This window comes from Uloborus diversus, chromosome 1 (genome assembly GCF_026930045.1).
Source record: "Uloborus diversus isolate 005 chromosome 1, Udiv.v.3.1, whole genome shotgun sequence".
Taxonomy (NCBI): Eukaryota; Metazoa; Arthropoda; class Arachnida; order Araneae; family Uloboridae; genus Uloborus; species Uloborus diversus.
In genome coordinates, this window is record NC_072731.1 from 60,009,418 (window position 1) to 60,033,052 (window position 23,635).

The 23,635-nt window shown below is 33.1% G+C and overlaps 1 protein-coding gene across 2 annotated transcripts in view; it reads right to left on the bottom strand.

The window, feature by feature from the left end:
• The window catches only part of LOC129234595 (85/88 kDa calcium-independent phospholipase A2-like), a 58,582-nt gene that overhangs the window by 11,700 nt on the left and 23,247 nt on the right, over nt 1-23,635 (bottom strand). Inside the window, exons 5-12 of one of the 2 annotated variants that reach the window (XM_054868619.1) lie at nt 21,540-21,636; nt 19,683-19,865; nt 15,813-16,074; nt 13,681-13,923; nt 11,640-11,790; nt 11,396-11,532; nt 2,766-2,920; nt 631-810 (exon numbers count right to left, since the gene is read on the bottom strand). In XM_054868619.1, coding sequence (XP_054724594.1) covers nt 631-810; nt 2,766-2,920; nt 11,396-11,532; nt 11,640-11,790; nt 13,681-13,923; nt 15,813-16,074; nt 19,683-19,865; nt 21,540-21,636 — 1,408 coding nt within the window. Of the gene's footprint in view, nt 1-630; nt 811-2,765; nt 2,933-11,395; nt 11,533-11,639; nt 11,791-13,680; nt 13,924-15,812; nt 16,075-19,682; nt 19,866-21,539; nt 21,637-23,635 lie in introns of both variants that reach the window. The other variant, XM_054868618.1, reaches the window with a different exon arrangement.

Genomic DNA, 23,635 nt, shown 5'->3' on the forward strand with positions numbered 1-23,635 from the left:
GGGCGGATACAGACTTCTATTTTAGGTGGGGTCACACTGAAGAATGACCCTTCCCCCCCCGCCCCCCCCCCCATGAACGGACTTGCAGTTTTGGGCACGAAATTTTCCGAAACTGTTTAGGTGTCAATAAAAATTACCAAATCCGCAAAGAATAAGGCATAGTTACAAATTAATTTCACATGCAATGAAAAGAAGTACAGTAAAACCTGTGTAAGTTGATCACTTGTGGTGCATTAGTGACCAACTTGAACAGCTGGTCAACTTACCGAGGTTGATTTATATGAGAAGGGCCAATTATGTGCCTGAAAAAAGCGGTCAACTTAGACAGGTGGTCAACTTCACAGGTTTTACTGTAGTATTTAAAATATTTATTTTCAGAACTAATTAATGAATTAGATACTACTGAAATTGTTCATTTTATTCATAAAGTGTTTGAACAAAATGGGGACAGATACTAATTGTTGACGGTTTGGGGGAGGGGGGAGGTCATGACCCCCATGACTCTCCCCTTGTATCCGCCACTGGCAGAGCACAAATTGTGTTTTGGTCTGTATTGTTCAATTAAAAAAAAATTTGATTAAGGTGGTTTTGATACTAAACACTGTAACCAGTTTTTAAAATACAAATTACCTGATCTACTAACAATTGCACCAAGTTGCTGACTCCAAAGGCTAACTTATAAGCACCTTTAAGTGCATCTGCAACAGAATCTGGACGATAAATGTCAATGCTACTTATGGGCACTAAGGGAGGTTTTCCAGTTCCCATCGAGACAACTACATTTACTTCGCAAATCTTGTCTTCTTTACCCTAAAATAAAAATGTTTTATTTATTTTAGCCGAATTTTTCTCAGACATAAGAGATCATATAAAGTTTGAATTCTACAGATATTCCTTTTTAAATATTGATGATACCTTTTTGAAAATTAAGTATATGCAGTGGAAATTTCGAAAAAGTCACTAATGAATGTAGTGAAACTGGTTGATATTTAGAAGCACAGGTGTGAAACAATAAGTTCATCGTACTCTAACATAAACAGTAAAAAATGGCAATATAGGTTAATAGCCAGACAGTTAAGATGTGGATAATGATGAAAAATACTGAATCCCTAAATAAAAATAGAAATAAGCCTTCAACAATGTTTGTCACTTAAACATTAATAATTACATAATCGGCTCTTTAGGCCGACACATAAGAGCTTCTGCTCCAAGCTAGCAATTTGAATAAGAATTTTTTTTTTCAGTCTGCAACTTCACCAACTTAAATATCCATCCTCATTTACAAAACAGCGTTCATACTTTTCGAGTCTGTGTTGAGTACGGTGAACAGTAGTGTGGCCAAGGGAAGGATCCATAGGGTCTGAACTCTCTATGAAATGATTTTAAAAAAAATCAAAAATGATACTGTTTCCTATACACATAATTTTCCTATTCTTATGATAAAAGAAATCTTGAATTTTAATACATATTTTGTATTCCTGCTATAAAATAAGAAAATTTGAATTTGGAACCCCCCCCTCCCCCTCAATTCTCACTTAAAACAAGTATGTAATCTATACTTATCGTATTTTCGGGAAAAAGCACCGCAGCACATACAAAAAAAGAAGTTAAAAAATTGCCGGTGCGGCGCACATAATGGGTGCAGCAGATACAGTGTTTTCTTTTTTTTTTCCAAGTTTTAAAAAAAAGTTAAAAATGCTGCTAACAGATGGCACCACATCGTTTGCTTTTATTTTGTGAAATCCTTTGCCCTTGGGCGACAAGTAAAGCAAGGAGGGGGAGGGAAGGTGAGTCAGCGATTGCACGTGTTTCACTGAGGAGAGAAATGCTGATACACGTGGGCAAGCAAGCCTTATCGCATTGGAGCGAAGGGGTCAGGGAGATGAGGTAGCAAAAGTACTAGTAAGAGAGGGATGGATGTCCAGTTTGTAAAGGGAATTTACCACCTCCCTCACAAAATGGGTTGCCTGGTCAAGCGACCTAATAGGAAACTTGTCTCCTAGCTCTAATTTTATTATTCATTCACATCGTCGTGGTGCATCTTTTGCTGTCGTTCGTGCGCGTTCTTGGCTTATCTTTTTTACGGAATTTTTTCAGAGTTGCTTTTGAAATGGCTCCTAAGCAATTGAAAAGTTATACTGCAGCCTTTAAGTTTAAGGTAATAAAGGCAGAAGCAATTGGAAATCGTTTTGCTGCTACAGAGTTTGGCACTGACAAGAGATGTGTTTACCGTTGGAAATTGGATAAATTAACCATCGAATGTGATGGCCAATCAAGGGATGCTGAAGTTAAAATGGGGATTTTTAAAAATATTTCATTATTGTTAATTAAAATTATAGTTAGAAATAAAAAAATATTTTTTATTTACATTTAATCTAGTTTTCTTTACTACTGATTATGCTTTCAAGTTGTTTAATGGTGGGTGCGTGCTTATGGAAGGTGCGGCGCTTACACCGGGTGCGGCGCTTATTCCCAAAAATATGGTATAATTATTTTATAAAAAATTGTTGCTACCTCTGTACACATTAAAATCTTTCATTCGAGCACAAGAATACATGCAGCCATTATTTTTCCTTTTTTTTAATCAAAAAAAAAAAAAAAAACAAATATATATATATATATATATATATATATATATATATATATATCACTGAATAAGCTTGCAAGGTAAGCATTTTTTACTCAACATAATGTTTACTAAGAACTTGTACAACAGATATATTATTTTGTAATTATTCTGTACACTGAGTATTTTTCAAACTTACCACTGCCTTAAATGCTTGATTGCGTTGGTGAATCTCGGTAAGAGCATCAAGTGTAGGGTTGTTAGAGATGATTCCTCCATCAATGTAGTTGTCAGATGCAGGGAAATATGTGGGAGCAGCCCCACTGGCACGAGCTACCTTCCATACAGGAATTTCTATAAACAAAACTTGTTACACATTGAGTCATGAAAATTTTTAATTAAGAAAAGACGCAATGTAAAGTTATAGTACTAGTTAAGTGAAATTAATGCAATAATCTGCCTACCTAGAAGTGGTTTAAAGAGATTAAATTAAAGTTTTAGTACATGAAGTTCTTAACTTGAGTTCAAAACTTTCAAAGTCTGCACCAACAAAAAAAATTGCCCGCAAAAGCAACCCACAGTCCAAGAGGATTTTCTTGGCTACTGTTTTGTTTCTTATGAACTTAAATTTATGCTATGAAGAAGCCTGCAACATATCAGTCAAAGCATTATAGCAAGATTCTAGATGTGCAATGACTAGAGTTTCCAATTCTGTGCCCAATTCAGTCCACCAGGATTTCGGGATTGTAAGGAGTCAATCCCCCGGGATCCCGTGGGATTGACTTTATTCTTCTAAAAATTAAAATTTTATGTCAAATAGAAAAAGTTGTGCTTTTTAGGAAGAACTGCTTTTATCACTTGAATTAATAGTCTTCTTGAATTGCATGCAACAATTCTTAAGCACTACAAAGTCAGATCCTAATTACAAATTATTGTTTAGTAAGCAAAAGTGTGCCGCTCACTCGTATGGGATGATAAAGAATGTTTGCTCTAAAAATAACGCTCGAAGAAAACACGTGCTCTGGCTCCACTGCAGTTGGTTTTACTAAATCAAATACTAGTGGACATTTAGAAAAAGATCTACATTAACTTCATTACCTACATTAATTTCATTACCTAAAATAGGTTTTTCTTTTTTTACTTTAAGTTTTTGCTGAAGTGCAGCAAATTTTGGACAAAACTGATATCTGTTGGCATGGGTGGATCCAGGGAGGGGGCCGTGGGGGCCATGGCACCCTCCGAGAAAATTTCAAGAATAGTTAAAATCCCCTTTTTTGAGCAAAAATGCAAAAAAATTCCCTTATAATACATACCAAGTCTAACAATAAGGAAAACAATGAGAAGGGGGCCATGGCCAGCCTGATAAAGTTTTAAATTTCTTGGTGTGGGCCCTTGAATTCCACCTCCACATATCGTCACGAAAAGATTGTATTCAACTGTGTTTTTGTATCTACAATGGCAAAAAAAATCCACCGGAGAAACCCTGAACCTCCCTCTTCTTAACATTATAGGAGATAATGTTTGCGTTTTCAAGGTTTCAATTTCAAATAATGGACGGGGTGGGGGCCGCACCCGATCCCTTAATATTGCGAAAGACAGTTAAAATTCATTTCTAAGATTACAAATAAGAAAAATTTCCTTAGATATGCCCTCAAATCTTTTCTCCCTCTTACGTCATCAAAGATCATTTAAAACTGCATTCTTAGAGCTACTATTTCGAAAATTTAACAGAAGTGCACCACCGATACTCTTCTCCCCTAACATTACCAAAGATCGTCTAAAATGCGTTTTTTAAAGACTACAAATTCAAAAACTTTCCGGGGGAGAAACCCCCGCGCCCCCTTTACTTCGTAGTTAATATTATACTTGCGATTGGTTCCTATTGGCTTCCTCTTAAATCAGAAGTCCTATACAGCACTAATTACAGGAATACCACTTTGAGGCGACGATATATGAACACATTTGTTAAGAAAAGAGGAAAATTATTGGGAAGTATGTTAAACTTGTGTCGCCTAGTGAAAATTCCTTAAAAAATGATCTATAGTTAAAGATCGGCTACATTGATATTTGTAAAGTTCAAAATTTTTTCAAAGCATCGTATTTTTCCAAATGGCCACCTCCGAGAATTCTGTCTGGATCCGCCCCTGTCTGTAGGATATGTGTTTTTGCTGTATCCAATTTAACTTGCATTGATGATACCTTTGTTGCTCCCTAACGTAGGTCATTGTATCAGTCAACTTGAATCAACAAGGGGTGAATACTGCTTGATTTCAGCATTTCACCAAGTCGAGGTCATAGTAAAAGTGTTGGAATAACTTTGCTAATTTTCTCTCACTTTAAAGAGGAATTCAAAAACATGAGCCGCTTAACTTAATGCACTGTCATGCGAGTCATCCTGTGCTTCATACAAGTTTCTGTTGCTCCTTTTAAAGTCGTGCCAAATATATAAATAATGTCAGATTTTTCATTGCTTTCTCTTTTGGAGGGCCCTTTTTGTAACTTAAAGGTTTTGGGTGCATTACTAGAGCTTACAGAAGTGCTCCAACATTGCATTCAGGCTATTCCAGTCGGTTTTGGTATATGCAATGCACTTCCTCTGTTTTTTCTTAAGCCTAATTTACTGAATTTAAAATTTTAGTGGTGGTTTTTGAAAATGCTTAACAAGTTTTTCCCATTTTCTCAATTGCTGAACGTATGAAAACTGAAACCTCGAACAGGGTTCATACTTTTCCAAGACTTTTTCATGACTTCATAAAAATTTTCATGACCTTGTTACACGAAGAGAATGGTACTATTTAATGTCAAACTTGCTAATTTTCAGATGTGGGCATCAGCAAAACTTTTACATGAATGCCACTACCTCATTGAAGCACTTACTTGACTGAAAAAATATCAGTGCACACTGCTGAAACTAATAAACTATTCTTGTCTTTATCATATAAATTTAAGTTAAGTAAAAATATAGTGAATGCAATATACTGTGATGTTTTAATATCTAATAATTATTTAATAAATAGGGCAAAATAGTAATGAATGGGATAACAGTTGAATGAGTTATTTACTAAGTTTCTGATAGTAAATTTACTTCAACAAAAAAAGTGCCATTTGGTGTCAATAGTGCTTCTAGTCATCCATGTAACTTGACAGTATTTTCATTCATTGAAGTAAAGTCATGTTTCTCAGTAAATTTATTTTTCTAAACCAGGTATTACAGCTGGTCAAATAGATCAATTTTGTGAGCTGCATGTTGGGCACCACTGTTTGACTATTATAATTCCCCTATTTGTATGTTCTATAGCCTGACTAAAGTCTTCATGTTCTAAAGCTTTCAACAAATTAAGAAACTCTGACAATTACAAGTGGTTGAAATAAACTCAGACTTTTTGAGTGGGCGGGGCAAAATCAAGAACATGCTAAACCCACAACTACAGAATATAACATATAAGAAGTTCTAAAAATAGTGGTGAATTCAAAATCAGGGATGTCCCAGCAGTAAAACCCCATTACAAAAAAAAAAAAAAAGGCGGGCGAGTGTTATAGAAGCGGATGCAATAGGAATCCTAAATTCAGATTTGTTTTTGAGACCGTTCAATTTTTGAGTATTAATAGCTTTTACATGCTATACGGTTAAATCACTCAAAATTTTAATTCTTTACTGTTACTTTACTACTGCCAAAGACATTTTTATATGACTTTGAAAAAATTTCCATGACTTTTCCAGGTCTGAAATTTGTTTACCTTTGTTCTATGACTTTCCAAAATTTCCATGACCCGTACGAACCGTGCTCGAATGAAAATACCAATTCATTCTCAGAAAAAAATACTCAATTCTTATTGTGTTTTAAATGGTAAATCTATTAGTACAGTAAAAATAGGGGTCGGACCCAAACATCCAAAAAAAAAAAAAAAAAAAAAAAAAAAAGCTAAACCTGGTGCAGTTTATTACCCTCTCAATAAGAACAGGTAAAAAGTCCCACCCCATTGAGCGTCGGGTTTGGGAATGGGGGGCATCTAAAAATTGCCGTTTTGGGTACTTTTCCAGAATTTTTAGAGTAAATAAAAGGGAGAATGTTATGTTATACTAAATTTAAAAGCATGAAATTAAAGGTGTTTGACCCCCAAGAGGGATGACATAACCCACCAATGCTACGGAGCCCCCCTATCCCCGTAAAACGAAGCAGTACCCCTGAACCCCCCTCCATACATTTCATATGGAAACATTATTTAATGCTACAAAAATTGTTAGAAATAAAGTGCGTCCATCCTCCAAGTGCGGTGGTGCACTTCCTCCTAAAGCTACAGCACCCCCCCCCCTCCGCCAAATAAAATAATACCTCAATCCCCCCCCCCTTCCATTTCAAGTGGAAGTATTATTTCATGCAAATCTAAAATGCATTAAATCAGGATTGTCCACCCCATAAGAACAGTAACTCACGTCCCAAAACGAAATTATATACTAAAATATTATCTTTCCCCCACCCCCTCTGATGGTGCACATTTAATTAAATGTCCAGAAAAATAACGCTGAACTGTTTTTTGCTTTCAAATGATTTCTCCTAAGCTTGTAACAAAAAGTCTTCGTTATCAAGATGTTTTTTGGAATCTAGATCTTCAGCAAAATCGTTATTATTGCAGCTATGTCTAACACAGTTTGTGCATACAATTGAGCACTTCAGTCCACTTTCAGACTTCTCAAACATTCATTATATCCAATGAACCCCTCAGAGCAAGGACAAGATTTGAGACGCAGAAAGTCTTCTAGAGCAGAAGGCCTGACTGTTGTAATAGGACGCAGATTATATTTCTGTGGTGCTTTCTTTGCACCCATCAAAAATGACACTAGCTTTCCCATACTTACAAGTGACCACTGCATTGCTGGCCAAGCAGATTTCTTCCATCTATTACATATGAGGCAGTGAGAAGCAAAGGGATGTAAGTGGCAAAATTAAAAATTTAGAGATAACCAGTACAAATCATTGGTGAACCTCTCCTCTATCTTGGGGCAAGAAATGGTACTAGTATACTTGGTAATTGCTTCTATACAGCATGATTTAGAAAAGAAAATCAATGAAAGCCTACCTAGGATCTTATCTTTAAACGCGTTTTATTCAAAACTTGAAAATATCCACTTACATCCAGCTGTTCGTTCTGTGATGTTGGATGAACCTTTTGCTTCAGATAATAGTACTTTAACGATACAGGATTTCTTTCCTTCTGAAACCAGATTCATCTAATGGAGGATCAGCGCATAACTCATACCAGAAGTTTTTAGCAATTTTTTATTCCATCTTGTTCTCCCATATTTGTCCATACCATTTGGTGTAAAAGATGGTTTGGGCTTACACATTTTTACAGATAGTAACTACTCTCATAACAGAGAAGCTAAAGACATAACTGCTTACCTCCTTTACTAAGAAATGCCACAAAATTGTTTGCCTTCAATATCCTTTGATGTTACTACCCGAACGTTAAAGGTCTCATCGCAACTCACCTTATCATCAGCGAGCAATACCACTACTAACATGAGAAGGAAGAAACTTCTGGGGGCTTTAGAAACGGATTGTGATTTCCAAACTGGGAGACAAAAAGGTGTAAATATTTAGCATTCTATTTTTGTATTGCTCAATGCTCTCATCAAGACTTGTTCTATCATTGAATCACTACAGGTTCTAGACCACCTGAATTTGTCACTGCGTTAGATCGTTGGATAGCTGATGTTGCAGCTGATGTTTGATGTGATCAATTTTTTTCATCGCACAGTGTACTCAAAAGTTTCAGATAGTGTTGCAAGTATATCACTGCATATTTAGCATAATTCACATAACCAACTGCATAAAAGAGAGGTAGCTTGGTGTTTGCAAATGAGAACCCCCACCGACTTAGAGGGTGCAGAATTGCAGCATTGCCCGTCTCACTATTGGCAATTCCAGTTTGTCCCACCCTTACGGTGATGGCAAAAGAGTGTAGAAAAGTTGAAGTAAGTTAATCAAGAAGAAGTAGGGAAACTTTGGTCAATTTGGACTTTTTTTATGCTGCACAGGAATTTTGTTCTCCAGCGCTCTAAACAGTTTAATAACTCCAGTCACAAATAATTTGGTTACTGAGCTCGCTTAGATCTTTTAGAATTATCATTCTGACATTACCATATCATTGTGAGGCATTTTAAAAGTTTAAGTCAAGGAAATTTTTTCGTGAACTTCACTGCAATAGTTGATTTTAGAATGTAAATTCAGGGTCCCCCCCCACTCAAAGCGATGGACCACCCCTTAAGTGTGACGGAACATCCATCCAGAATAAAAGTCCTCAAAAAAGAAAGAAATATCCCTTGAAAAAACTGCCTTAAAAATTCCAATGACGCAAAGCTGCTCCATGGGACCCCCCCATTCCCCCCCCTGTGCACCTCTGTTAATTAGAATTTTTTTTTCTGTGAGAGTTTATTGTTTTACTATTATAGAGTGGTTTCTGCAAGGTTTGAGAATTTTTTTTAAGTAATAGAAATTATTTTTATTTAAATAGAGGATTATTTCGTCCCCCCCCTTCCCCCCAAAACCCAACGCGCAAAGTGCTGGGACTTTTTACCCCTTCTTGCTGGAAGGGTAAGAAGTAATTTGCAACAGGTTTCACCTTTTTCTTTTTGGATCTTTGGGTTTGGCCATTTTTTGGCCTAATTTTACTGTACTATATCATTGGTTATATGAGACACAAAGTTTTTCTTGCTCTTCTTGCGGATATACAAAGAAGAAGATTTAAACTTCAGATGATGCTTATGAAAATAGCCGTTTTATGAGCGGCAAAAGCTGGAAAACACTTAAATGGAAAAAAAATTGCGGGATTGAGAGCAAAAACCTGCGGGATCAATCTCGCTAAATTTCCTGCGGGATTCTGGATCGGAAACCAATGACCAATGAGGCTGCAAAATTTTTATTCTAAGCTCATGGCGTGGTTTAGTTAATTTAAACTCTTAAGATTTGCTTAACTTTTAACAAAGTATAAATCATTCTTGCATACACTTTGAAAAGCTGTATGTTTAAAATAACAAAGAATCATTTGAACCCAAGAGCTCTTCCAGCAAAGTTGTTAGCAGCTGTTAGTTAAGGATAGAAGTTAACTTAAGAACAGTGTGTGTGTGTGTGTGTGTGTGTGTGTGGGAAGAAGGGGGGGGGGGGCTTTTAACAAAAAGTAATTCAATTCTTATAACAAACATTTTCAGTTTACAATCAGATATCCCTTCCTATCAGGGTTGGTAAGGTTTTGGACATTACGGTAAGCACCATAGATTTTACCATCCTGTCCAAAACCCTTGTGTCCAAAACTGTCCGAAAGTATTCAAAACAACATTTTTAGAGAAACTGTATTTTGCGAGAAAATATCAAAAACGGAACAAAAGGTGTCAAAGTTATGTTTTATATTGGAGATTTATTCAATGGTGAACATTCAAATATAAATATATGTGTACCTTATGTATACAGCTGAGTCTAATCTAGTTATGTTGAAGTACGTTCAATAAGTTTTTAAAAAAATTTTCATAATAGTAACCAAATTTTTTGACATTTATGCATGTGTGCAAAAGAGTGTTCAAAATATAGTGCAATAATTTATTAAATGTAATGAGTGTTTTTTTTTTTTTTTTGTTACAGAATGTATTAGATTAAAAATATGAATTTAAAAAATTGCCAGTAACTCAATTACATAAAAACTTCTTTATGTAACAGTTGGTAGAGTTATGAAAGGAAATTCACAACACTAACAAAACAACTAGTTTTAGTTTGATAAATGAAAGGAATGTTACTAAATGTGTAATATTTAGGTGCAAAAAAAAAATATTATTTAAAAAAAAAAAGGTTTTTGCATATAAGTTTTGCATGATCATTCAACTAGAATTCTTTCTTAAATCATAGATTAAAGAACAATAAATTGATGATCAAATATATGCACTTATGTTTTAAAAATTGAGCAATTACCTTTTTTAAATTTATATTTTTAGTGTAATAAGAAAAACATTTTTAACTGGTCATTTCAGAGAAAAATATTATCAAATGCTCTCATTGATTAAAACTTATTTATACTTATTCATTAAGAATATTGCAGTAAATATGAACTGATTAGATTACACACCCTTAGGCTTTAGTATACTTTTCAACCGTAAAAACCACCTGTCCTGTCCTAAACCAGTTTTGGACAGTCCAAACCCCAACTCTGATTCCAATACATTAGAAAACAGTTTAGATGTTTGTTCTACAATTAAAAGAAAACAACATAGCCACAAATAAATAACTGGAATGAGAAACATTACAAATCAAGCTTTAAAGCATTTTTAAATTAGTACCAAAATCCATTTTTCATTGTTTTGAATATTTTTATTAATACTTATGAGAAACTTAAATTATACAGCTTTAAACAATTATAAATATTTCCTTTAACGTGATACAAACAACCGTGGCTTGGAAAATTTGTTTTAAGACTGAAGAGTTTATTCTTTTCAGTTGTCACTAGTAAACGGATTGAGTTAAGCCTTTTTAAGTTTTCGTATTAGCTCTCTTTATTACATGTCATACGCTCTTATGTTAACGTGTTTTGCTTTTTGGAATTTAAAAAGAAAAGACAAGAATTTTTCAGTTAAAAACAAAATGATGATTTTGTAATGTGTGCATTTTTCAGTTTTTAGGTTTATTTCAAAATTTCAAGTTTTTATAACATGTAAAAAGATCAACTGAAAAAAAGAAACACAACAAAGTAAAAATTATTTTCCCATACTACTATAACAAAATTTCATTCACATATGCTATGTAAATAACCGCAATCATTATTATAAGAACCACAAAAACTCACCTCTAGAATTTGGCACTGGTTGATTTAAGAGGACATCCATTTCAACATGGTTCAAAATTTCTAAAGGAGATTCATAATTACGGAAAATATGCAAAATTGCAGGCTTTCTGTCACATCTTGTAGCAGTTATCATAAGTCTGAAAAATAGGAGTTTTATTTTATTCTTAATTTTCAGTTTTAAGTTATTTGAACAACATTTTAAAAATAAATGCATGTTTTCTAAAGCAATAAGTTATTTACATACTTAGGATTTGTAATATCACCCATAAAAGTGGATTCTCCTAATTCTTCCTTCAGAAATGCTTCCAACAAATCCGCATTATATGGCCGAATACCAACAAATACTTTATCCTTCAGCCGAAAATACAGGCTACGGCATTCCCTCATGCTTTTTCCTAAAAAAATCAAAAATGTTAGAACAGTTTTTAGCATTTTATTATCGTAATTATTTGTTGCGCATTTTTCAAATTTACTTGAACCTGCACATTATAAATTCTGTAAGTGATTGAGTTTTCTGAGAGAACAAAAAATTAATGTAATATTCGTATAATAATAGATGTTGATAAACACATGAGAAAAAAATGGATACAACAACGAAGATTTTACAAATCATGCATTAAGTATCAAAACCAGCTAAATCTATGAATTAAAAATTTTTTTTCTCATATTACGAACTGCTTCTTGAATACTTCAAGTCAGATACTCGCTGGAAGCGATTTAGAGAGCATCCAGCTCAATCAGGTCAACAACTGGAATTTTAAAAAAATGATTAGTTTGAACAAAAAAAAAAAAAAAAGAGCTTCATCCATAAATTTTTTTTTATCTTTCTTGAAATCTTTTAAAAAGTTGATTGAGCTGATCTTAATACTAAATACTTCTAGTGTGTTTTCATATTTAAATACAGTAAACAAGACCCAATGACTGACATATATGAGACAGTGTGAAGCAAAGGGATGTAAGTGGATATTTTCAAGTTTTGAATAAAATGTGTTTAAAGATAATATCCTAAGTAGGTTTCTTTCATTGATTTTTTTTAAAAATAATCATGCTGAACAGCAGCACCTACCAGGGGGCTGTTAGTACTATCTCTGGCTCTTAGATAGAGGAGAGGTTATTTTACTGTTTGTACTGGTTATCTACAAATTTTTAAGTATGCCACTTACATCTCTTTGCTTCTCAATGCCTCATATATAGTTATGTCACAAACATTTTAAAAATAACTTTATGATTTTTCTTACATACCCGGCATCATATTCCGAAACAATGGTCCCTTTGGTCATAAAAAAATTAAACTCACGAGAAAAGCTTTCTTATGGTCTGTAATATTTCGTTACAAATCAACTTCAATTTTCAACATAATTGCCATTTACATCCATACACTTTCTGAAAGGTTACTATAGCACAGAAGTCTGTCACATGGAATTGAACCAGTTGAAAAAGCCAATCTTGAGTTCATCCTTGATTTGAAATTTTTGTTTTCCTAGGTAGTTTTTTTTAAATATAAGAAGAGGAAATCATTCTTTGGCACAAAGTTAGGACTGTACTGAAAGTGATCAAAAAAGTTACCAATATTACCCTCTTCCTGGCAAAACCTAATCTCACCATAAACTTTACAAGCAGAAGATTCTAAAATTGTCTCAGCCATACTGATCTGCTCTCAGTGCCTGGCAGAGAACTACTGAATCAAAGCAATAACTGCAGTAGCTTCGTAAAGAGTTGACAGGTATCGTTACGTGCATACAACTTTATTCAATCAGTGAAATATTGGTCAACATACGTTAGTTTCAAAATGTGTCTCATAGGATCTTACAAGTTTAATGGAACTTTCTCATAACCTATCAAAAATAATGTATAAAAAGGGAAAAGAAAAAAAAAGTAATCCTCACATATAAATTAATCCAGTGACATGTTCTGGTTTAATTCAAAACTTTAAAAAGGTACTTTTGTACATACGGCACAGGTTAATTAGTACTTTTTGAAGTATTTCGTAATAGCATAGTTCAAAGTCTTTAATTAGCAGAAAAAATTCATGAATAATTCAAAGTTTGATAACTATAATTTAAATTTCTTTCATAGGAGTATGCATGTTTAATGCATCAACAACTGATTTCCCCATATTTTACTGAATGTTTCAACATCTAACACAGTTCGGATCATATCATTTATTTTCATAATAAGGATACAAAAAGCATACTTTCAGGGAGTTCATATACATAGGAGTCCAAAAAGGACAGACTCTTCATACATGAAGCTATGAAATGGAAAGCAGAGAAAATGAGACACACCAGTTGCCAATGCTAGAGCAAGAATGCCTCCAGTGCTTGTTCCAGCTACAAAGTCGAAGATTTCGCTAAGAGGCTTCTTTAATATTCGTTCCAATTCATCTAACATTTGGATCAGCACTAAGCCCCGAATGCCTCCTCCATCTAAGCAAAGAATTTTACATTTCTGATGCATCGACTGGTCTGTAGTTTTTGTTTGAGAAAAGCAGCTACTAGCACTACATTGTTGTAAAACATCTTCAAAAACTGAAATGAATAAATAAAAGTAGCAAATCACACAAAGGTGTTTTATTAGAATTAAGATTTTTTTGCATTCATTTAGTTACATACAAGATAATAGTGCACAATTACAACAAATAAATGCTGAAAAAAGTCAGAAGAATAAATTATATTTTTATATCACTGATGATTATCATTGCTTGCCATAGTTAACTTTTTACTTAAGGTTATTTTTAATCAATTCCTTTTTATTTTTATGTTGTTGAAAGTTTTTTTTTTTAATTCAAACTGCTTGCCTGCATTGTGAATTCTACTCCCTTTTCCACCACCTTGAGTTCCAATTTAGCATTATGGTTCTTCTGCCAATGTTTACCTTTCTAATGCAGCAAGAGGCACAAAACTAATAAAATGTTGAATAATTCAAACTGAGCTAACCATGTGAGAATTCTAGCTGTCACCAGAAGTTGAAGTTATGGAAAGCCATGCTGAAATTATACTGCTTCCACCCACTACTCAGTGGCGCAACCAGAGGGGAGGTCTACAGAGCCCATTCCCTTCCTCCAAGAATGCAAAGTTGAATGTTTTCCAAAAATGAACTTTATTGTTGAAGAGAAAAAAAAACCTTGCATTGGGGAAAAAAGTGATTTAAATAAGAAAAAAAAATGTTGGGGCAAAATCTTAATTTTTATTTTTCAAATATATTTTTTAATGAAAAATTTTCAATAGTTACAGTTTATTTGTCAGCTAATTCCCCCCCCCTCCTAATCCTATTTCTTTCATCTTCTTTTTTTCTAGTTCCTCTGTAAATGAAGTTTTTAAAATGCTACTTCTCCAAAGCCTTCCTCCTTCAGTCAAAAAAATAATGAGGTATCTCAAATTTCATTTCCAGGATTTAACTTCACAAAATTTCTAGGGAAGAACCCTGAACACCTTAGGAGCTTCAATTAAAAATAAAAAAGTTAGACCATAGAAATCTTATATAAGGTGAACAAATATTAACTTTATTAAATTTACAGAATTTTCAAGCAATAAACCTTGATAAACAATAGCTGCTAACAATACTTTAATTTGTTCAGAAGGATCTCTTGCACTTGCTTTCTTATTAATTCATGAATAGAGCTTTAATTTATTGTCTAAAAATTAAATATGACACTGTTCATCTTGTCTCAAACATTATGTTCCTCAGGTCTCCCTAATTCATATTAAATCAACAATGCTTTTAAAACGAAGATCGGAGGAGATAGCACAACATATTTACAATTACCTTTATTTCAATCTTATATCCATTCTTCGTCGTTTATTCTCGAGGTCATTTAAAATCTCTTCAGATACATAAGTGTCTTTATGAATGTACTTAAGAGCTAGATCATTTAATTTTTCTTGCAAAATTAAATTCAACAAATAGGATTTAAAAAATTTTAATGTTGAAAACAAATGTCCTCTGTTGTAAACATACAAAGTTTGAAAAATCGCCTTGATTTGGTACGTGACACAATATGAAATGACACAAAGTATACAATGTATTTGAAAATTTAAACTCTGTACGTATGTTTGTGTCATGCAAGCTGTTGCATTGCTTCTTGATGCAGAAATAATATTTTGTACCCTTGTGTAAGATTTTTAAAATTTGTTAAGAACTTACACAATTTTAAATACTTTAGTTTACTGTGTTTTCTGACACAGTAAACCAAAAGCTTTCTATGGCTGCTTTCAACAAATTACTTGAATCCATGTTCTTTCTTTGATTTCAATAATCTCATGTTTAATCAATGGTTTATCATAAACCGCACAGAAATTGTCCAGATTCAAACTGCTGGATCAGCAGTTTTAATCATTCTGGACTGCTGTCCAGAATGGATCGCAGAATCACGCTGTGTGTGCTAAAAGGTTTTGAAGTAAATATTGAATTAACTTACTGTTTTCAGTCTCAATCAATTGGGTTTGGTTTTCTGGTGGAATTCCATTATACTGTCCATGCTTGTTGCAACCATCATTACATGCCATTGAAGGTAATGCGCAGCGCTTAGCTCCAACCATGTGCAAACAGTATAGTATTTCACCAAAGGCACTTTTTTTTTCTGTTGCAGCTATATGACGAGGAGTCTCCCCTTTATTATTAAGCAAATCTAAATCTGCTCCAAATGCAATTAGGGCTTGAACCATTAAGACATCACCACTCTAAGAAAAAATAAATGTCAAAGGTGGAGCATACAATATCTTTTAAAAAGCAGTACCATATATACTCGCGTACAAGTCGATCTTGCGTATAAGTTGACCCGCCTACTTTTAGGAGGAAAAATCGAAAACCCGCTTATAAGTCAAGCCTCTACTTTCTGAAAAAATCAAGAACGCTAATTTTTAATATCAACATAATAAAAAGGAGGAAAATGAAATGCAATGAATATTTTTATGTTAAAAAATGTCTCATTATTATTCTTTTGCACAAAAAGGATTCATTTCTGAGATCGTGATATTTGTAAAGGGTTCGATTTTGCTGTAAAGATTTTTGTTACTTGCAGCTTTTATTTTGAATAAATATCAATAAAATTCTGCCCTGTAGCTATTTTTTATGATTAAAAAATGAGAATTAATTTGTGACTATTGGAAAAATTCGTGAATATGGCGATTCCTGTACTTTTCGCATAGTTGGCCATTTACTGTAATTATTTAGTCTTTATTTCACAGTCAGACCATGTAAAATTATAGCAGAATGTGTAGGTATTTACTTCTATAGCATCTGCTTAAAATTGGGAAAATGTTCACGTTTTCGAGTGTTTTTTCTCTAAGAACTGTTTGCGGAAAAATTTCGGAATTTCTGCCCTGTCGACCCCCGCACTTTTAATCTCGCTTTTTGTACTAAATTTCTCGACTTATACACAAGTATATATGGTAGATGATAAAACCCTGTCAACCAGAGACAAATAAAGAGTATTTTAAACAAGCATCATACAGTTGAAATGCTACAAATCTTAAGGAAAATAATTTAAACAAAAAATTTCATTATCACATAACTGAACAAAACAGCGTAAAATTCAATAGTTACACACATTAATTTATTTGAGGTACAAAATAAGGTCTTCATAATAATTTCTGGCTTGATCTGAAACAAATTTTATACAGGTGTTGGTCTTTTAAAACATTCCAAGGTGCAAAGGTAAAAGCAAGATCAGAACTGGAACAATATTTGAAAGTTGGAATAAACTAGTTTTGATTTTGCTTCCATCAAGTACATATTTGAACAGAGTTAACAGCTTAAGCAGTGGCATTCCCAGAACAAGTGTCACTCAGGGTTTCAATTTACGGTGTCTTTCCTCCCATCCTTTTCCCCTCTTCTCCCACTCAAAAAGAAAAAAAAACTTTTAATATTTCATGTAAACATGCAGTGCATACAGTTTTCAGAAAAAAAAACTTTTTTTTTGTGGTGCAATGACGGATTAAATTGAAAGTCAAATGCAAATTAAGAATGTATTTTATGTAAAATTTGTCTTAGGAGTGGTCCATAAATGATGCCGGATCATTTCACGACAAATTGCCTAAATTTTTAAATAGTCGGCCATGCCGTCATGTCTCCGATTTTTTCCATAATTTTTTTTACAAATAGATATCTCTGAGAAAAGTCCAAATCAATTGTTTTTTTAGATTTTTTTGAATGAAAATTACACTTTGGAGAATTTTACCAATTAAGCTGAATTTGGTATCAATTTCAAGCTAATATTTTTCTCTTTCAGTGTGAACGACAGAAAGTATTCTATTAATAATTGGGTGTTGCCACTCTTTATCTAAAGCCAGTTTTTATGTTTTTTCAATTGGGAGATTAAATAAGTTATATCTCTGGAGTACCTAACACGATCTGCATCAAATTTTTTTTTGTAACATATTTAAATGATTCTCTTGCTATGTAGAAAAAAGTAGAAGGGTGTTTTTTTTTGTTGTTTTGAAATTAAAAAATAAATAAATAAATAAATAAAGTTTGTTTTGCAGAAAATACAAGTTTTCTGTTACTTTAAATCCCTTTAAAGCTTCAAAGAGGCCAGAAACTTTTCAGAACAATTAATACTGGACTCTCAAAGAATTTGTATCAATAGTTAATCGCTAAAAAGTTGTTTACTTTTGAAAAGAATTGTGCAAAAACCTCTGTTTCAGACTTTGCAAGAATAAATAAACAAACAAATAAAAAACACTTTTGATTGAAAGTGTACTAAATGTTAAGAATAATAAATTGAAGAATAGTATAAAAATATTTTTAATAGAATTATTTTATTTGAGAGATTTTCTGAATTTATGCCAAAATGGTGACTGAAAAATGATCAAAAATCTGAATTTTTGAAAAATTTTTCCAAAGCGTAATTTTTATCCAAAAAATCTAAAAAAAAAAAATACGTTGGGCTTTTCTCATAGATATCTGTTCGTAAAAAAATAATGGACAAAATCTGAGACATGACGGCACAGGGCATCAGGCGATATGACATGAAATGATCCTGCCACGTTCTATTACATTTTTATCCCTCTGCTTTTATCACACTTCCCCTTACCCCTGCTCCTTGCCTTGTTACACTATTTCTCATTAACATACTGTTACATCATGGGATCTGGCCAGAGGAAATTTGGGTCTGTTAATGGACTCTTCAAAAAAATCTGATCAAACAAAAACAGACCTTTCACAAAATTCGGATCAACCAAAATGGACTCTTCACAAAATTCCTATAAACCTAAACATGTCTTTCAGAAATTGTTTATTGAAAAAGCAAATCTGAAATCAAAATGACGTATACTTCCGTGCAAAAACCAATACATTTTGAAACCTTTTTAAAGGGGATTCACCTTGTACAGGGTTCTCTTAATTTTCCAAAAAAAACATATCGGCACACTTCTGTGATACTCATGCAAGCTATATATAATCAACATTGACAAATATAGTGCTTGTTTAGTTTTAAATAATTTTGCTTATTTGTTTCATAATAGATTATTACATACAGTAAACTCTTTCAAACCTGGAGCGAAAATCCAGAATAGTTCTTTAAATAAAAAGTTGGTAAAACACACTTGATCATTCCACATTGCATAAATGACATTTATTTTCCACCTTTAGAGCTACGTATTTCAACAAAATTGACGTCGTTTATGATTCAGCCATCCACCACATTAGTTAAAATTTTTGGGAGTCAGTCAACTGTATGTTATTTTTAGCTGATGAATAATTTGTGTTGAGATATTTACACAGTAAAGAACTGAGGAAAATGAAAACTTATGAGTAACTATAGACCATTATAGTTAGATTTTGCTGGTCAGTTTGGTGTTTTTGTAGTTCAAGCCCAATGGACTTTTAATGTCATACCCTTTATTTATGAAGTTTTTTTTAAATTTCTAATGGCTGGCAGCAAGAAAAGGTAACAAAGAACAAAATAGCAAAAACAAACACAATACACAGGACAAGGAACAATACAGGAACAACAGAGTGAAATATTTGTTTATGTTATACCAGGGGATATAATCTCCCCCCCCCCCCAAGAATGAGCACCCTCCAATCAAAATGAAAGCAAAAAAAAAAAAAAAAACACACACACTATAGTATAACCTCATATAAATTTTAACAGTATAATCTGTGCCATGACCCCCCGCCTATTTGTGGCCATCCCAGTGTTACTAACATACATTGAGATCTGCCATTCGGGGTATGGTTGGTAGACATTGAAGTCAATTTAATAGCACTGAATAAACAAACAATCTTCATGCTGTTAATATATAAAGGCAGAAAATACTAAATAATATTAAATTTTTATATTTACCATGACAGCTAAATGAATTGGAGTATGTCCGGTTGCATTTTGAATATTTACTTCTGCCTGATGACTAAGAAGCATCACAACGCATGGCAGACGTTTTCTTTTCACCATCATATGTAGAGCAGTATCTCCCTGGAAGTTTTGAGTATTTACATCAAACCCAAGTTCAAGCAGAGCTTCTGTCAGCTGAGGAAAAATTATTTCTGTTTAAAATATAAGGTGTTTGAAAAGTCTTTGAGACATTAAAAAAATATAGAAAAAAAAACAACAAACTTCTATGGTTTGCACAAAAATGCTTCACAGATTCAAATTTTTTATCACATTGTGAAAAAAAAATTTCAAAAATTGTATTTGAAGGTGGTACTGTACTGCCACTTACTTATTTTATTAAACAGAAGCCTACCTTTCTTTACTAGAGTTGAATGTGTACACCATTTGTTGCTCAAACCACATCTAAACAGTACTCAAGTTCATCCCATGCATGCCGGATCTATAAATTTTGGGCTCCCCTGCAAAAAATCAGCAGGGCCTCAACTGCCTACTGGATTCCTATGCCACTGAGAGCCACTGGCCTCTTAAGTACATTGAGCCCCCCCCCCCCCCCCCCCCCCCCCGCGCAGGTGTCTGCAGGTACGTAGCCTGATCCAATGTTCTAGCCAGCCTGAACTGCGGAACAGTCAAGCATACTTGGGTCATTTGCATTTTCAAAGTTTCACGACTAGCAATGCTAGACAATTTGACAAATTTACACAAAAATATTTGCAAATCTGTGAAGCATTCTTATGTAAACCGCATATTCATGACTCAACTAGTTGCTTTTCTATGATTTTCCAAAACGTTTTGAACACCCTGAAAAATATACTTTTAAATTTGTTTCCAAAAATAAATAAAAGACTCAAAAATCAATTTAGTGTATTTATAGTCAAAAAATGATTGTCACACAAATAACACATGCCAAAACAACTGTATATATTATGTTAAAGCAATAAAGGTTGCATTACACATCACAATCATAGAATGAGTAACAGCATATTATATTGCTTATGCATATTAGATACAAAATGACATTAATTAAGCTTAAGATTCCATTGATTTTTTAAAATATATATTGAGTTTTACTTTAAAACAGTTACAGAGAAATGATCAGGAAAGCTCATTGAATAGACAAAGACTTAAACATTGTAGATATATATATAAAAACATATACAATGTTGAAAAATTCTATTGATTACACAACCAGTTGCTTAACATTCAAAAATTATCATTTTTGATAGGTTGCTCCATAGGTATTTCTATGGAGCAACTTGTATTTTATTTTTTACCTGGATGCAACCAGGAAAAAAAAAAAAAGAAGCCGATGGGATTTAAAACAAAAAATTTCTCTTTATCAATTATTTAATTTATATCAATTAGATAATATATTGCAGATTCTGCATCTTAATTATACTTTCAAACCAAGATCTTCAAGCTTAATCTAAAAATATATTCAAAATGTAGCTGAATATAAATTTGAATAAGTAAGGCACCTAGAAGCAAAGAATTGTAAGAGGCAAAAATGAAAATTTGGAGATAACAAGTGAATACGGTTGGCAAAACACTTATCTGTTTTGTTGCAAGAGATGTAAGTCGAAGCTCACTTCAAGTGGAAGACTACTCAATGAAAGCGACCCTGTGATCCAAACTTTGCAGTCGGTTTACTCAAAATCCCTCTTTTATCATTTACACACATTTATTTCTTGCTTTATCAGCAATACAGCATTGAATGAATTAGAAAAAATAGTTTAGTGAACAATAGAATTATTCACTAAACTATTCTAACATTGGGAAGGATAAGACAAAAAGCTCAAATGAATATCTAACCTCTGAGGTTTTAGACCAATGCAAAGGAGTACCACCATATTTAATATCCATGTCAAAAATATGACCTCTATATGTGTTCAATATATCCTTCAGATCCCTGAAAGAAACCATTTAAAAAATCCATATAAATATTCTTATTACTATAATATCAGAATACATCTTAGTACAGTAGACCATGTTCAACAAAGGGTTTATATTATGCGGTTTAAGGTTTGATTTTTTTTTTTATTTTATGCAGATATTATGATTTTACTTGGATGCAGCAATGCAAACAGATAAAATGTTCCAATTTTTCAAAGTCCGAATTCTTGAGATTGCAGTTTACAAGTAATAACTTGCATTTTGTCATGCTAATAATGGAGTTTGGGCCACTGGAGACATTTCATGCGATTGGTTCCAGAGCTACTTTCAGAAGCAAAGTGATTACACTCAAACAATTCAGAACTAACAAGAGTTTTTAGGAGGGAAAAAGGAGGACAAAACTAACAACAATACTGATATCAATGACACACAACCTTAAATTTTCACATTGAAAATTTTGAGCCATTCCTTGACAATAACAAATGATCTTTCTGATTTATTAGTGAAAGAAAATCTCGTCATAAGAAGTGACAAGAGTGAGCATGAATGTGTTAGTACTCTGTAAAGAACTACAGGGAAAAATTCTTAATGACAGTCAAAAGACTATCATAACCAGCTCCATTTTATAAACACTGAATTAATTTCTGTGTTCTTTATGCACGTTGTGCTCATATATTGATATAAGTATACATTAAACTTATTAAATATATATATTTATATATCGCTAAACGAAGTATTTTTTATCTATGGAATCAAATCACTATTTTAACATTACTATTAAGTCTTAATTTAGGTGGCATTTTTTTGGAACGTAACTCCTGCATAAAACAAATGTCTAGTGTACTTAAAACTGCAATTTTGCTATTTCTGTTTGGGAAGAATCAGTTCTTTTTTTTTGAACATGCAAAGAAAACATGTAATTGTTTTCGATGCCTTTCAAAAATGTTTAGGCTCAAAAGCCTCAATAAGAGTTCATGTACTTTACTTTTGTCAGTGACTTGTTTGGTTGTTTTGTTTTTCCATAGAAAGGAGGGGAAAAAAAAGGCCACATTCAAAATTTTTTTAAACAGTATTTTGTAGTGCCACAGCTAATTCAAAAAATACTATTGAATAAATAAATAAATAAATAAATAAAAATGCTAAGTCATTATCTATACAATTTGTAAACCTGTTTTTTTAGCCTACTTTCCCAGTAAAAGTCAAAAAAAGAAGAAAAAAGCATGAAAGAAGGCTTAATGCATCTTAAAAATATCCCGAAAAACAAAAAAAAAGTCAAAAATATATAAAATAATTAAATAAATATCGAAAAATTAAAAATAGGAAAGTAGGGTATTGAGATGGGGAAAAATGTCTGTCGGTCTGTCTGTCTGTCCCCCCCCTAATAACTTTTGAATGAATAGTCCGATTCGAACAAACTTTTTTTTTTGTTCGAAAGATCTCGGCAAGGACACCTGATTCCCATATTTCGCTTTTTGGTTTGAACTATTTTTTGTTCAATTTTGAACAGTTCAAAAAAACTTAACATTAGCTCCTACGGGGAAATTCAAGTCAATTCCGAACTGTGAGGCGAATTTGCTTCAAACAAACTTTGTAGGAAAAAGCTTTTGATGAAAAACTTGTATATAAAATATCTTTTTGATTTGAACAATTTTCTGTTCAATTTTGAACAGTTCAAATCCCTTAACATAAGCGCCTACGGGGAAACTGAAAGTCAATGTAGATTCTGTACTTGAAGGCGGATTTACTTCAAACAAATTTTGTTGGAAATAGCTCTTGACGCCGAACTCCAGACTCCGACTCCGAGAATTTAGGGGCACCTAAATCCGAATCCGACTCCTGTGCCCGACAAATAATCGAACTCCGACTCCCCGACTTCGACTATGACTTCCTAGCTTAGGCAAAAATTTATACACGGACAAATGACTGACTCCGATTCTTGGATATTCGACTCCGACTCCTTCATCCCAAAATTAGATTGACTCCGACTCCGACGCTATGGTTTTAACTGTGAAATA